At 42.1% G+C, this 13663-nt stretch overlaps 1 protein-coding gene across 1 annotated transcript in view; it reads right to left on the reverse strand.

Moving 5' to 3' along the window:
• COL4A2 (collagen type IV alpha 2 chain) overlaps nucleotides 1–13663 on the reverse strand; it is a 146376-nt gene that overhangs the window by 22493 nt on the left and 110220 nt on the right. The window contains exons 23-29 of the mRNA XM_058823172.1: nucleotides 9202–9274; nucleotides 9007–9113; nucleotides 7705–7906; nucleotides 6891–6950; nucleotides 6072–6134; nucleotides 2001–2108; nucleotides 308–529 (exon numbers count right to left, since the gene is read on the reverse strand). Coding sequence (XP_058679155.1) covers nucleotides 308–529; nucleotides 2001–2108; nucleotides 6072–6134; nucleotides 6891–6950; nucleotides 7705–7906; nucleotides 9007–9113; nucleotides 9202–9274 — 835 coding nt within the window. The remainder of the gene's footprint in view (nucleotides 1–307; nucleotides 530–2000; nucleotides 2109–6071; nucleotides 6135–6890; nucleotides 6951–7704; nucleotides 7907–9006; nucleotides 9114–9201; nucleotides 9275–13663) is intronic.

The raw sequence follows: 13663 nt of genomic DNA on the forward strand, positions 1-13663 counted from the left end.
ACAAAGATGAGCAAAGTCTGGTTCTCTGCTATCCTCCTGTAGTTGATTTCATGTAGAACAGTGTGAAGGACAGCTGAACATAAGCAATGGATCTCTAGAAACTGTTCAGAGGAGCCAGGCATGCTGGCAACAGCTGCCACAGAAGTGGAAAGACTGGGAGATCATCAGGCACTGGGAATTAATAGTGAGGTCATCAGTACCTCTGACACATCCTAACACGGTCTCTTCCTACTCACACATCCCTACAACTTGGCTGCATTTGTATCAACTCTTAGACAAACCTTTTTTTATTAGAAGAAGCTGTTACCTCTAGCTCCTGGTACTCCTTGATCTCCTGGTGCACCTTTCAGCCCTGGCAAGCCAGGGAGGCCGACATCCCCTCGGGGCCCTGCTGCTGCTCCAAAAACATCACCAGGAAGGCCCTTCGGTCCTGGTGCTCCTGGAGCTCCGGATTTTCCTGTAAGGCCTGGGTGTCCCTGCAGTCCAGGTAGCCCATTTGGGCCTCTGTCTCCCCTGGGTCCAGTGAAACCTATAAATAAAACAGGAACTAGGCATCACAGAGTTCACTACAAATGTTGGAGTTCAAATCCTAGATGTACCAACATGATGTTCCCATCATCACAAATGACAAGGTAAAGGCTTCTTGTGCTCTGGAAAACTGGAGCTGGACTGAAAGTTAAGCCCAAGCATTGGTGAAAGATAGCATGGAAAACTGCAGGGGATTGCTCCCTGTGGCCTGGGAGCCATTTGGGAGCCCTAATTTAGCAATCAGAACACTCTGTGGAGCTTACCAGGAAGACAGAGGTTCGTGGTCCTGCCCTATGTGGTGGGATAGAATATAAGAAAATAAAGATGGTGCAGAAGGTAATCTTGCCCCTGAAGAGCTGCAGCTGTACTAACTACCAAAGATTAGGAACAGGCCTGCCCTTGATAGGCCAGAGCTGTGACTAGTAAGGAAAAGTGCTATAAAAGAGTGGGTTAGCTGGCCCAGAGGGTCTGGGGTTTTTGGCTGTGAAGTGCTGGTGGTTGTGAAGAAGAAGGAGTCAGTGCTGTGAGGAGATGCACATGAGAAATCACTGAGAAGTATGAGAGCTTTTGTGTATGATGACTAACAGCCCTATACTGCACAAAGCTGTGTTGTATGATGTGTCCCTTGATACACCAGGACATGTACCAGCTCTTCTTTTGCTTTCTCTGTTGCTACTACAGATGCTGTAGATGAGTCCAGAGAACACTGTCAGGCCATGTGCTGCCTGAGGGCAAAGCACCACCTGGCACTGGATTTGGGAAAGTTTGCAGCACTTTAGAATCTCTGAGGATTTAGGACTTTGAAATCAGATCTCTCAAAAAAATTTTCAGAGAGCTCATAAATTAAGTTGCATCAATGGCTTCTGTAACGGGGTACAGAAAAACCCCAAGTAACTCATTACCCATTTCTCTGACCAAATAAACTTGGTCAACCACAGGGAAGTGGTAGTTTCTGGAGGTAATTCCTGTAATTCTTCGTGGACTGACTGATGATTTGCGAACATACACAACCACTGCAGCTTGTATGTGCATGCCACTGAATGAATCACGTGTGCAGTGACATACACAGAGGCTAATTTATACTAATGTTTAAAGAATTAAATGGAAGTACTAATACTATTATTTTCTTCCTTTCTTTATCATTATTATGAGTAAAATGCACTTGGAATCTAAAATATCTTGTCATTGAATTTCTTTATGAGAATTTCATGAATTTTTATAATCACATTTATAATTTTGGACAATAAAATTAGTGTAAAAGGTTGACATCTATGAAATCATGAAATTTTTCATGATTATGGAAGTTGCAAGAAATACTTCTGGATTTAAGTAATATTTTTGTCTAATGGCTTATTGATTCAATGTAGAAGGGAAGATAAGTGAAAATGTACCTAGAATCAAGTATTTGTGTTTAAGTAACTTCAGTAAAAAGGTCAAAAGTATATAAAGAATGAGTAACTGTTTCAAGATACCTGGAGGACCTGGGAATCCTTCCCGACCTGGATCACCTCGTGTACCATTTAGCCCAGGAAAACCCATTGGACCTGGATCACCTGGGAATCCTCTTGCACCTTTTGCACCTAAATTATATAAAAAGAAAGTACAAAAGTGTTATCTGAACAAACAAAACAGAAATGTGCATATAATGTAAAATAGGTACCAGTAAGTATTATCATGATGTGTTTCTGAATGCAAAACTGAAATCTTTAAAAAATAATTAATGGGGCTATACAGTAGCTCTTTACAAGTATTCAAGATCCCAAAACATGGACCAAAAATCTAGATTAAACGCTTTTACAAACATGGATTAACCTGACTTAAAGACTAATGAGACTCCTAGGGTAAAGATAATTGGTTTCACAGAGTTTTAGAGCTTTTCAATATTTTGTAAATTAAGGCTTTTAGATTAAGGTCAAAAGGCAATGTCAAAAAAGAGTGTTCACAGAAATGGGCACAGATGAGATGCTGTAGGAGGAAAAAAATTTTCCTTTCCCTGCTAAACTGATCACAGAACAAGAGCAGACTGGCTTAGATAATCAAGAAGCAGAAATGTAAGGCTAAAGGTTAGATCTAATAATCCTTCAAACTGAATACAAATTAACTAGCCTACTTACTATATTTGTAACATTACAGGTCTAGAGATTTCCTAGTAAAAGAAAGGATGTGCCCTGAAAAAAAAAAAAGGTGTGCCAGTTCTTAAGGCACTGACCTCTTGTTCATACTGATTTTTCTCCTAACAGCTAAAATAATACCTCCTTTCCTTGTGATACAGTATTTGACATTTCAGTAAGGACAAATATTACTGTTTTTTTTAACATGTCAAAACCTGCAAGCATTTTGTAGCATTCCTTTGTTATGTTTATAAAATTATATATTTTTTTCCATGCAATAGTTTTATTACATGAGTCTTGTTAATCCACTGTATTACAAGATCAAGATTTTTGGTAAAGTTATTTGAAAATAATTCCTAGGAAATGCTTTGTTCCACTATGCTCCCCAGCACTTTGAACTTTATAAGGTCCCAGCTCAGGCTTGAAGGTCAACAACATGCTTTAACATTTAAAATGTTGTTGCTTAGCATCACCATGAATTACAACTCATTTATTCATTACTGAAAGCAAGTTTCTCTCCATCCCTGACTATGACAAACCAAGGGAAATATCACCTGGATTTTGATACTTTCTTCCACTTCAGTTTTCTGAAATTTTTATTATTTAACCATGATTATTTGTTGTTTTAACTATCATTTGTTAAGGGGAGCAGGAAACATTTTAAATAATGAGAAATAAGGTGCACATAACCAGCCAATGCAGTGTGCATAATATTTCACTGTGCTGTACAGGACTCTTCAGTGCTGTACAGGACAATTTTTTCTCTCCCTTATATGAAAAATAACTTCTCAGAAAGAAATCAAAAGGAAAATCTTAGGTTTTCAGGTCTCAATGAAAAACTCCCATGTCCCTCTTACCCAAATGGCACATTGGTCTTGTTTCCCATCTGCAATAACTGGCTTTCATTAATTCTGTTCAATATTGCACTAATTAAAAAGCCACGTGAGAGAAAGAAGGTGCAGAGGAAGAAAACATCCACTGCTTACCATATATTTCAGTAAGTCAATACATGATGTTAGCTGGTGATAACATGTGCCAAACAGCAGCATGAAAAAAGTTTTTTATTTTGGCAATGTAATGTTTGGTTTGCAAATATTTTAGTTGTTTGAGACAGAAAACGGCCTAAAAATTTTATTCAACACTAATTGTGTAGACTTTGAGACTCCTGAATAACCAAGATGTTTTTGTGTGTTGCCAGGAATCTCAAAGGAACACAAAGACATGAGGGTGGCAGGCTCTAAAGACAACTCCTTGCTTGATACACTGTGTGCTGTGAGCACCTAGGACACTGAGAGTCCTGATTGTCTACAGAGGAGCTCCATGCTGGCTGGGCAGAATGTGGGAAATCCTGTGGATAACCCCATCACTCCAAGCAGACAATGAAAATGGTGTAAAGGAGGTGCTGCTGCTTTTGTGTTGGTTTGGCCAATGTGGGTAGCAATGATGCTCCAGAGAACCCAACTGACACAGCTATGGCAAAAAGAAGCTGTGTCCTGTTCCTCCCAGGCTTCTGGTTCCAGAACTGCCTCTGGAACTGACTGAAAGGCAGCCACAAACAGAGTTCTGCACTGGGCTCTGCAAGGGGCCCTTCCCAGGTTTTGGAGAGAGAGGATGAAAAACAAGTCTTAAAAAAAAACAAGTCTTAAAATTACTAAAGCATGTAAGCTAACAGAGGCAGAGAAGGATCTGTGAAAGAGCTAGCCAAGAACAGAAAATGTAAAACACATGAAACAGCATCACTTGTGCTACAGCAGTCTTACAGCTGGGAGTTAAATCTGACAAATCTGACTGTACTCACTGAAAGAAAAACCTTCAAGTTCATATGAACAAAAATAAACAAATCATATTCAGAAAAAAAATACAAATATTGCAAAGAAAACAAGAAGTCGTGATCCTACCAACAAACTTAGGCACCAGGACTAAGGAAACACAGATAATCTTTCAACTGTGATAAAATTTTTCCTTTTAAGATGCATTAGTCTGTGATAAATCAATTAATAAATCCATCTATACTAATAAACCTTGTGCTGAAAAAAAAGAAAGACCTTGACCTTAAAATTTATACTCCAGATCTCTAAACTTGGCTAAAGCACAGAAACAGATGCATCAAGAATTTTACATTTACGAAAATCTGAAAGACCCAGCTATGTTTTTTGTCAGTGTCTTTACAGCTCGTGATAAGGATTTATTGAAAAACAGTTTTATTGCTTAGGTGGGGAGTACATAAGTTCATAGGAACTATCAGTGCTGGTCAGACATTCCCCCTTCAAGGTCAGTCATTATGACCACCCAGCACACCCTGCCCATGTGTCTCAATTCCATCTCACACAGTCCCTCAGGCTCTGTCCTCACCTCCTCTTCCTCTTGGAAGAAGGTTTGTCACTATTGAGTCAGGAACAGGGGTGATGTGTCATATAGACTCTAGGTCTCTTCAGAAGGCAAATCTGAGTTTATTACAATCCCATTCTTTTATACACCATTCCAATACAGGTGGGCCTGATTGGTCATTTAATCAACACCCCGTCACACCACTGGCTAATTAAGACACCCTCAGGTAAACATCTTATGAGAAAACAACTGTTTCAAAACACCAGCTGCAAGATTGTTTTAATTCTTTAATTCTCTCGGCCTTCTCAAAACTCCCCAGAACAATTCCTGGGAAAGTTTATCTGGCTTCTCTCTCTCTGATGAAACTGTCGCATTCACAGCTCCCCCTTTGTGTTTAAAGGAGGAGGGGTGTTTATAATCCCCTGCAGGGCCTTTTGCTGGAAGGAGAACAAACACAGCTCAGAGGCGGGGAACCCCCAGTGGTGGGGAGGCCCAGGATGACCAGGTGGCCCCTCTGGGCTAGGAGGGACCAGCTCTGCAAGGCAGGTGTGTGTGTGAAAACAGACAGATCAGCTGTGTTGTGTCAGCCTGGCCCAGACACTGAGCTGCACCACAGGCTCTGGGATCACACTTGCTGAAGGAACTCACACTTGCTGAGGGAATTCTGTACAGAACTTGAAGGGGAACAGTGAGAAGGATCTGCCACAGTCCTCCATCAAATACTTTCATCACCCTGCTCTCAGAGGACAGGATTTGCCTTGTGAGGTGTGCAGTCAGCTCTGAGAGCTCAGTACACTCTCTAGCACCAAACCTGTAGACTCTGTATACTCTTACTTGCATGTGGAGAATAGCAAACAGGCTGTCCTTTCTGCCTTCTGCTTTGTGGCTGACACTCATTAGCAAAGGCAGGCTTAGTTCAGGAATGTGAAGTCACCTGGGCTGCTCACTGCTTAGATCTCTCTGGCAGGGTCAGGTTCATGCTGTGTTCCAAAGTAATTTCTAAAACTTGCTGTCTGCTAACGCTCAGTTATAACTGATATGGCAAGATATCCTTCAAATGCAGTGTATGTAGGAAACCCAATATGGGCAAAGGCAAAACATTACCTGTGGCTCCTGGCAATCCTGGCCTTCCTTCGGATCCCTTTGGTGGCCTTACACAGCCTGCACCTGCAAACAAAAAAACCAAGTTAGTCACACTATATGTGCTCCTATACTGTCTCTCCATGTCTCTGGGCCTGCAGTCAAGACAGTTTCATTAAAACAGGTGAAGGAAATTAACAAGCAAACTCCTAATTTGAAAAGACATTTTATTTTTCATTAAAAAAAAAGTTTGCTATGTGTGGCATTTTCAGGGGAGCACTCAAGCTGATCTCCACTCCAAGAGCTGCTCTTCTGCCTGTTTTACAGGGGTTACGGTGGCAGGTCCAGTTGTACCAGCACAGAAAGGGTAGTCCAGACTACTGCATTTTTCAGAATAAGATAAATGCCTTGTTTCCCTATGGGTGGTTTATACCCATGAAGCAATCAAGTTAATTTTGGTAAAAATCTAAGGGTTTTTTCTCATATGTCACATTTGACTGAAAATCTTCACTCAAGGTTCTTCTTCCAAAAAATTGCTAAAATTTTCTTGGGCACCTAATTTCTGGCACTGTTTTTCTAGACTGCACAGTAATCACACAATAAACACTCAAGAGTGATGAAATAAAAAATTTCTGAATAGAGCCAAAAGTGCAATAATTTTGGAAAATGTTCAATTTGATTATTCTGTTTAGAGCTACATCAAGTATATGCATAGTTATTTGTGACCTAAAGTTCAAACAATTTACAGCCAAGAGCATCCAAAGCAGTCATCAGAAGAAAGTATCAACCCATTAAAGCAGCATAATACTACAAAGATATTCAAGCCATGTATATGTACAGTACCTGACCATATTGGTTCAGTTGCATCTCCTCTAGGAAAGTCTTCAATGACCTGCCCACAGTCTGTGAACAAAGAATTATAAAACACAGTTATTATCTAAAAGAGCAAAATTGCAAAAAGACAAAAATGTTCTCAATTCTAACCAAAATGCCTATAAAATCAGCAGATAATGTATTCTCTTATGTATTATGCACACATACCACACAAATCCACTATCCACACTATCCACACATTGATTAGATCCAGGCCTAAAACCTATCCTGTCCATGTTAGGAGGCTGTCCCATGCACTATGTAAGGCTGACATATGCTTGCTTTAGCTTTAATATTCTGCCAGGCTTCTCAAAGTGGAGGAATAAAACTCTGAGCTGGAGCACTTCTGAATTCAGCCCAGGCATTGCTAGCGGGGAAGGGACTTGAAAAGCTGCAGAAATGCTATGAGGAGCTCTGAAGAGTGGAAACATGATTTTCTGTGGTAAATTAAAAGATTATGTTGGATGGGAAAAATCAGAGAAAACCACCTGTGGGATTTCCAATGGCAGCACATTGCTCCATTGCCTCCAACTGCTTGAAACCTGAAAAATGTTACTTGCTGGCACTAACACATTAATTCATGTTATTTCAAAACTTGACATGAAACTGCTGGACTTCTGAAGTATCTCCTTTTTTAAGCTTTCTGGACAATACCAGCATTTCCTTTTACCCCACATAACCCCCACCAAGCTGTTCCTTTTCAACAGTGTGCTGGATAAATGCTGCACAGAACTCAGAGCTGATTTCCCATGGCTCTGATGTAGGACAGAGTTGTGTCTCTTACCTAGTTGGCCAGGCTCCCCTGGCAGACCAGGCAGACCTGGAGATCCTGGGCTTCCAGCTTGTCCTTGGTCACCTGGAGGACCCCGGAAGCCTTTTGGACCAGGAAATCCTTCACCTGGCGGGCCTGCTTCTCCTGGAAAGCCCTTTGGGCCCAATTCACCTGGATAACCAGGATCACCAGGGAAACCTCTGAGAGAATCACCCTGTGGGAAGTGAACAGAGGTGGTCACTCCTGACTCTGCTGAGAAACAACTCAAACAGTTGAACTGCTCTCATGAACAACATTTTATAGGCAGTAATTTCTCAAGTGTTGTATCCCAGCTGTTTTAATCAACACTGAAAGTAAAGTATTTTTGAAATAACCTGACTTTAATGTAGACCACATGGCTGTAAGGGCATTAGAGAAGTGCTTCTTGAGGGAACATTCCCCTAAAAATGTTGGCCCATGAAAAGCACTTGGGCAATACAAATCAGTGTTGTGGAGGGGCTCCTGGTCCTTCCTGAAAAGCTCTAAGTTGATTTGGGGAGACAAAAAGCATTGTTAGAGATGTTCCATTGTGGCATTTACTTCTGAGAAAAGCTGACATAAAAATGCACCCAAAAGATTTTTTTCTCTGTCTGCACTTCCAGTGACATTTCTACACTACTGAATCAACATTTTACAAACATAATTAGAGAATGCTTTTCTATCTTCAGAAGCAATATAAAGTATCATCTTCACTGGTAGGAAAAGTACTGTGGTCTAGAGTGCCTAATATAGCTCTTGCCCATCTTCAAATATGATCTATGAGTGTCCCAGTGGTTCAAAACATCATTTATGATGGCCACAGGAATTCTTCTTGCAAGGTATTTAATTTTGCCTATAGAAGGAAGTTAAAAAAATGAACAAAGACTACATGTGTAATTTCTAGACAGCTACAGTTAGTTAGGTGAATTGCTATCAAGCAAAACGATGACATAATGTACATTTTAAGAACATAAAATTGTAGTAATTTTGCTTTTCTTCAACACAGTTGTAGCAAAGTTATAAAAATTCAGTCACAAAGAATCTCAGACTATACTGAAGGAGTTACTAATGAACCATACACTACCACTTGTTGTTTAAGTAAAATGGAAATGAAAGTGAAAGATTTTTCTAAAAATCCTTGAGAGTAAACCTGATGCTTAATTTATCAATAACCAGCAAACCCAGTCTAGTTCTGCGTCATTATCTGTGAGAGAAGGACAGGCTGGTGATCACAACTCCTCAGAATTAAGTGCATGAGTAGCTGGGTCTGGTGTGTTTGCTGTATTTGCTGCTTACCGGAAGGCCAGGCTGTCCTGGTAAACCATCCAGTCCATCTCTGCCTGGGAAACCATCCTCACCTCTGCTTCCAGGCAGCCCAGGGTCTCCTCGGATCCCTTTGGTGCCTAAAGAAGACATTCCATTGTGAGACCAATCTTTCATTAATACTACAAATAATAGGAAAAATACAGGTGATAAGAATTTTCACTCTACCTTTTGTAGTTACGTGTAAAGAGTCTCCCTTTTCTCCTTTCCGTCCAGGAAATCCAGCCGGACCCGAATATCCCTGGTGTTACATACATTAAGAAAACCCAAAACAAATGAGAACTGCTTAAGAAGTAAGTATCAAGATTTGCATTTCTACTGTACTGCTTAAACAAACAAAAAAAAAGCCTCCTTAAATTTTACTTCTTTCCTGTTACTTTCCACGAATGATTTCCTCTTCAGTATTCCCATTCTTCTGCAGAACCTTTATTAATATGTTCTATCTAGGACCAGGGTCTCTATGGCATGGTGGAGGAGATTCTGCATGAGGATGGATTGGGACACCTGTGGCTTTCCATGAGCCAGAGTCCTGCAGGACTTCTAGGTGAATGCAGGACTGCTGTGGAGTTCTGCAGGACTGCTGCTGCAGAACTGCACTGGAGAAAACCTGGTGAATTACTCAGTGTTTGCCACTAAAGAAAATGCCCCAAGGAACTCTTTATCACCTTGGGAAAAAACTTAGGGTTCTACTGATGTGCAATTCCTCCTGTGCACCACTCCCAAGGAGAACAATCTTGCAGCTGGCAGTGGATTGTGATTCAAGCACTGTTCTGGGGCTGAAAAGCAGCATCACCTTCATTTACCAGACAACAATTTGGGCATAGAGGGATTAAGGGATCAAATCACTTAATCAAATCACAGATGGGTGGTAAGGCTTTGGTTAGAAGGGAGGGCTGGAGGTCTCTGGCCCAGCCCAGCACCTGGACACAGAGCAGGTTGCCCAGGGCCTTGCCTAGCCATGCACTGAAAATCTCCAAGGAGAAAAAACCTTCTCTCTTGCAAAGACAAACTGTGGGGAAGCTAAAGACCAGTCTCTGGCATTCTTGACTCCTTGGCACAATGCTGGAACCTCCTCCTGAACAGCCCATCTGAAAGTGAAATTTCCAGCTGCTGGCCAAGAGCCTGGCAATCACAGAACTAAATCCACATCCATGGCAGGTGCCAAGGCCCAAAGGTTACAGAGCCATTTACTAGTGATTGTTTTATGCCATTTAGCTTTAGTTCTGAATAATTACACTCATGTTCACTAAAACATAAGCCGTGCATGTCAGGATTGCCTCAGCCACCTCTTACTGAATTTCAGGGCAGACACTGAATGAAAGGGATGTACCTGATAAATTTATTTTTTGCTTAAAATATCCCTGTGCCAGATATTATTTAAAAGTGTGCCTTTGGCACCACTGTATTTTATTGACATTCTGGGTGAAAAGCATGTGTAAAAACTGTATCTCAGCTGCAGGTCACCACAACAGTGCAAGTTTGCACTTCTGTTAGTCAAAAGAGTGAGATTAATTTTGATTATAAGCATTCTGCTTTACCTGGGACATACTTGAAAACTGCATTTTAATGTGACTGAAGCCAATCTGTACTCTACGGTAAAGTCGTTTCTTTTGGACATTGATTTTTTTCAGGCCAAAAGAAACCTCAAGAACTTAACATAATGCTGAATTACTACATTAACACTGCACTAATAGCATGATCTTCACATTGCTATTTTTTTTCTCAAGATTTAGTTGTTACGTATAATACAATTCAGCACAGAGGTATTTTCAAAATATTTTACAGCTGTTCTAATTTCTCTTTGTCCACAGGGAAAAAAAATCCTTTTGCTTAGGATAAAACTTCATTTTCATTAAAATGACATACATCTCATCAAGATTAATTATATTTATCATCCACACATGTAGCTTTTTGAACATGCTTAAAAAATTATGGAGTGATTTTTGCCCCAATATATGGACAAGAATATAAAAGCTACATGGTTTCACTTTTTGAATTTGCTGTGCTATGTGTGTACATGTTTATACTTCCCTCTGTTCTACAGTAACTTAAATTCTGGGAAGAAGAATCTCAAAAGCAAAAAAGCTTTGTAGAAATTACAAAGTTTTAACCAAAGTATCAATATTATATTTTTGGAAATATTTCTGTCAAATTTTTGTGACTTCTAGAAAGTCATAAAAGTATTTAAGTATTTTGAATTTTCGCAAAAAATCTACCCTTTCTGTTTTTTTTTTTTTTTTTTAATAGAGCCAAAATAATGTAAATGTTTAATGTATTATTTTTTAATTCTAAAAAATTCCAAACTTTAGATAGTTGTGAGTGAGCTTGGCTTTTTTACTGTCCAGAAGAGCCTAAAGAACTAACTGAAACTAGTCAGATTTGCTCTGACATCTTTGGACTTCACAATGGTATGTAGTGTTAGGAAAAGAGGAATGGTTTTATACTGGTAGACAGCAGGTTTAGATTAGATATTAGGAAGAAGTTCTTTACTGTAAGGGTGGTGAGGCCCTGAAGCAGGTACATAGACCCAGAAGAGTTGTGGATATCCCACCCCTGGAAATGTTCTAGGCCAAGAACACCTGGATGGGGTTCTGAGCAACCTGGTCTAGTGGAGGAAGTTCCATCCCATAGCAAGGGTTTGGAACTGAGTGATCTTTAAGGACCTTTCCAACCAAAAGCATTCTGCAATCCTTTGATACATAAAATCAGCTTCTGGGTCAGCATTACAAAGGACTTATTCTAAAATCCTGAGAGATGTGGCTGATTGAAGCCAGTTCTGCCTGTGAGGAGCCACAATGCAGTGAGCACACCACACAGTACAGCACCTCTATGATTCACCTATAAACAAGCTGTTATGAGCCCTTTCCTCAGTGCTATTGAACAGTGTTTTTTAGAAAGACTATATTGTGAACAAGAACCTTACATTTTATCAGTTTAACATGTGCATCCTTTAAGCAACAACCTTAGGTTACTACTGGAGTTGTTTTCCTTCCCTGGTCAGATCACACTCAATACAGCAGCTTGAAAGAGTTCTGCTTTCTTCAGGTGGGAGGTGGATTTTGGTTTATGGGGAAATCTTTTACTCTTCTCAAAATTTGCACTTCCATTCTAGCAATTTTTTGCCTTCTGTAGAAGGGAGGGAGGGAGGGAGGGAGGGAGGGAGGGAGGGAGGGAGGGAGGGAGGGAGGGAGGGAGGGAGGGAGGGAGGGAGGGAGGGAGGGAGGGAGGGAGGGAGGGAGGGAGGGAGGGAGGAAGGAAGGAAGGAAGGAAGGAAGGAAGGAAGGAAGGAAGGAAGGAAGGAAGGAAGGAAGGAAGGAAGGAAGGAAGGAAGGAAGGAAGGAAGGAAGGAAGGAAGGAAGGAAGGAAGGAAGGAAGGAAGGAAGGAAGGAAGGAAGGAAGGAAGGAAGGAAGGAAGGAAGGAAGGAAGGAAGGAAGGAAGGAAGGAAGGAAGGAAGGAAGGAAGGAAGGAAGGAAGGAAGGAAGGAAGTGGCGGAAGGAAGGAAGTGGCGGAAGGAAGGAAGGAAGTGGCAGAAGGAAGTGGCGGAAGGAAGTGGCGGAAGTGGCGGAAGGAAGGAAGGAAGGAAGGAAGGAAGGAAGGAAGGAAGGAAGGAAGTGGCGGAAGGAAGTGGCGGAAGGAAGGAAGGAAGTGGCGGAAGGAAGTGGCGGAAGGAAGTGGCGGAAGGAAGGAAGGAAGTGGCAGAAGGAAGTGGCGGAAGGAAGTGGCGGAAGTGGTGGAAGGAAGGAAGGAAGGAAGGAAGGAAGGAAGGAAGGAAGGAAGGAAGGAAGTGGCGGAAGGAAGTGGCGGAAGGAAGTGGCGGAAGGAAGGAAGGAAGGAAGGAAGGAAGGAAGGAAGGAAGGAAGGAAGGAAGGAAGGAAGGAAGGAAGTGGCGGAAGGAAGTGGCGGAAGGAAGGAAGGAAGTGGCGGAAGGAAGTGGCGGAAGGAAGTGGCGGAAGGAAGGAAGGAAGTGGCAGAAGGAAGTGGCGGAAGGAAGTGGCGGAAGGAAGGAAGGAAGTGGCAGAAGGAAGTGGCGGAAGGAAGTGGCGGAAGTGGCGGAAGTGGCGGAAGTGGCGGAAGGAAGGAAGGAAGGAAGGAAGGAAGGAAGGAAGGAAGGAAGGAAGTGGCGGAAGGAAGTGGCGGAAGGAAGGAAGGAAGTGGCGGAAGGAAGTGGCGGAAGGAAGTGGCGGAAGGAAGGAAGGAAGTGGCGGAAGGAAGTGGCGGAAGGAAGTGGCGGAAGGAAGGAAGGAAGTGGCGGAAGGAAGTGGCGGAAGGAAGTGGCGGAAGTGGCGGAAGTGGCGGAAGTGGCGGAAGTGGCGGAAGGAAGGAAGGAAGGAAGGAAGGAAGGAAGTGGCGGAAGGAAGTGGCGGAAGGAAGGAAGGAAGTGGCGGAAGGAAGTGGCGGAAGGAAGTGGCGGAAGGTAGGAAGGAAGGAAGGAAGGAAGGAAGGAAGGAAGGAAGTAAGTGGCGGAAGGAAGGAAGGAAGTGGCGGAAGGAAGGAAGTGGCGGAAGGAAGGAAGTGGCGGAAGGAAGTGGCGGAAGGAAGTGGCGGAAGTGGCGGAAGTGGCGGAAGTGGCGGAAGGAAGGAAGGAAGGAAGGAAGGAAGTGGCGGAAGGAAGTGGCGGAAGGAAGTGGC

The sequence above is a fragment of the Ammospiza caudacuta genome, chromosome 2, assembly GCF_027887145.1.
Source record: "Ammospiza caudacuta isolate bAmmCau1 chromosome 2, bAmmCau1.pri, whole genome shotgun sequence".
Taxonomy (NCBI): Eukaryota; Metazoa; Chordata; class Aves; order Passeriformes; family Passerellidae; genus Ammospiza; species Ammospiza caudacuta.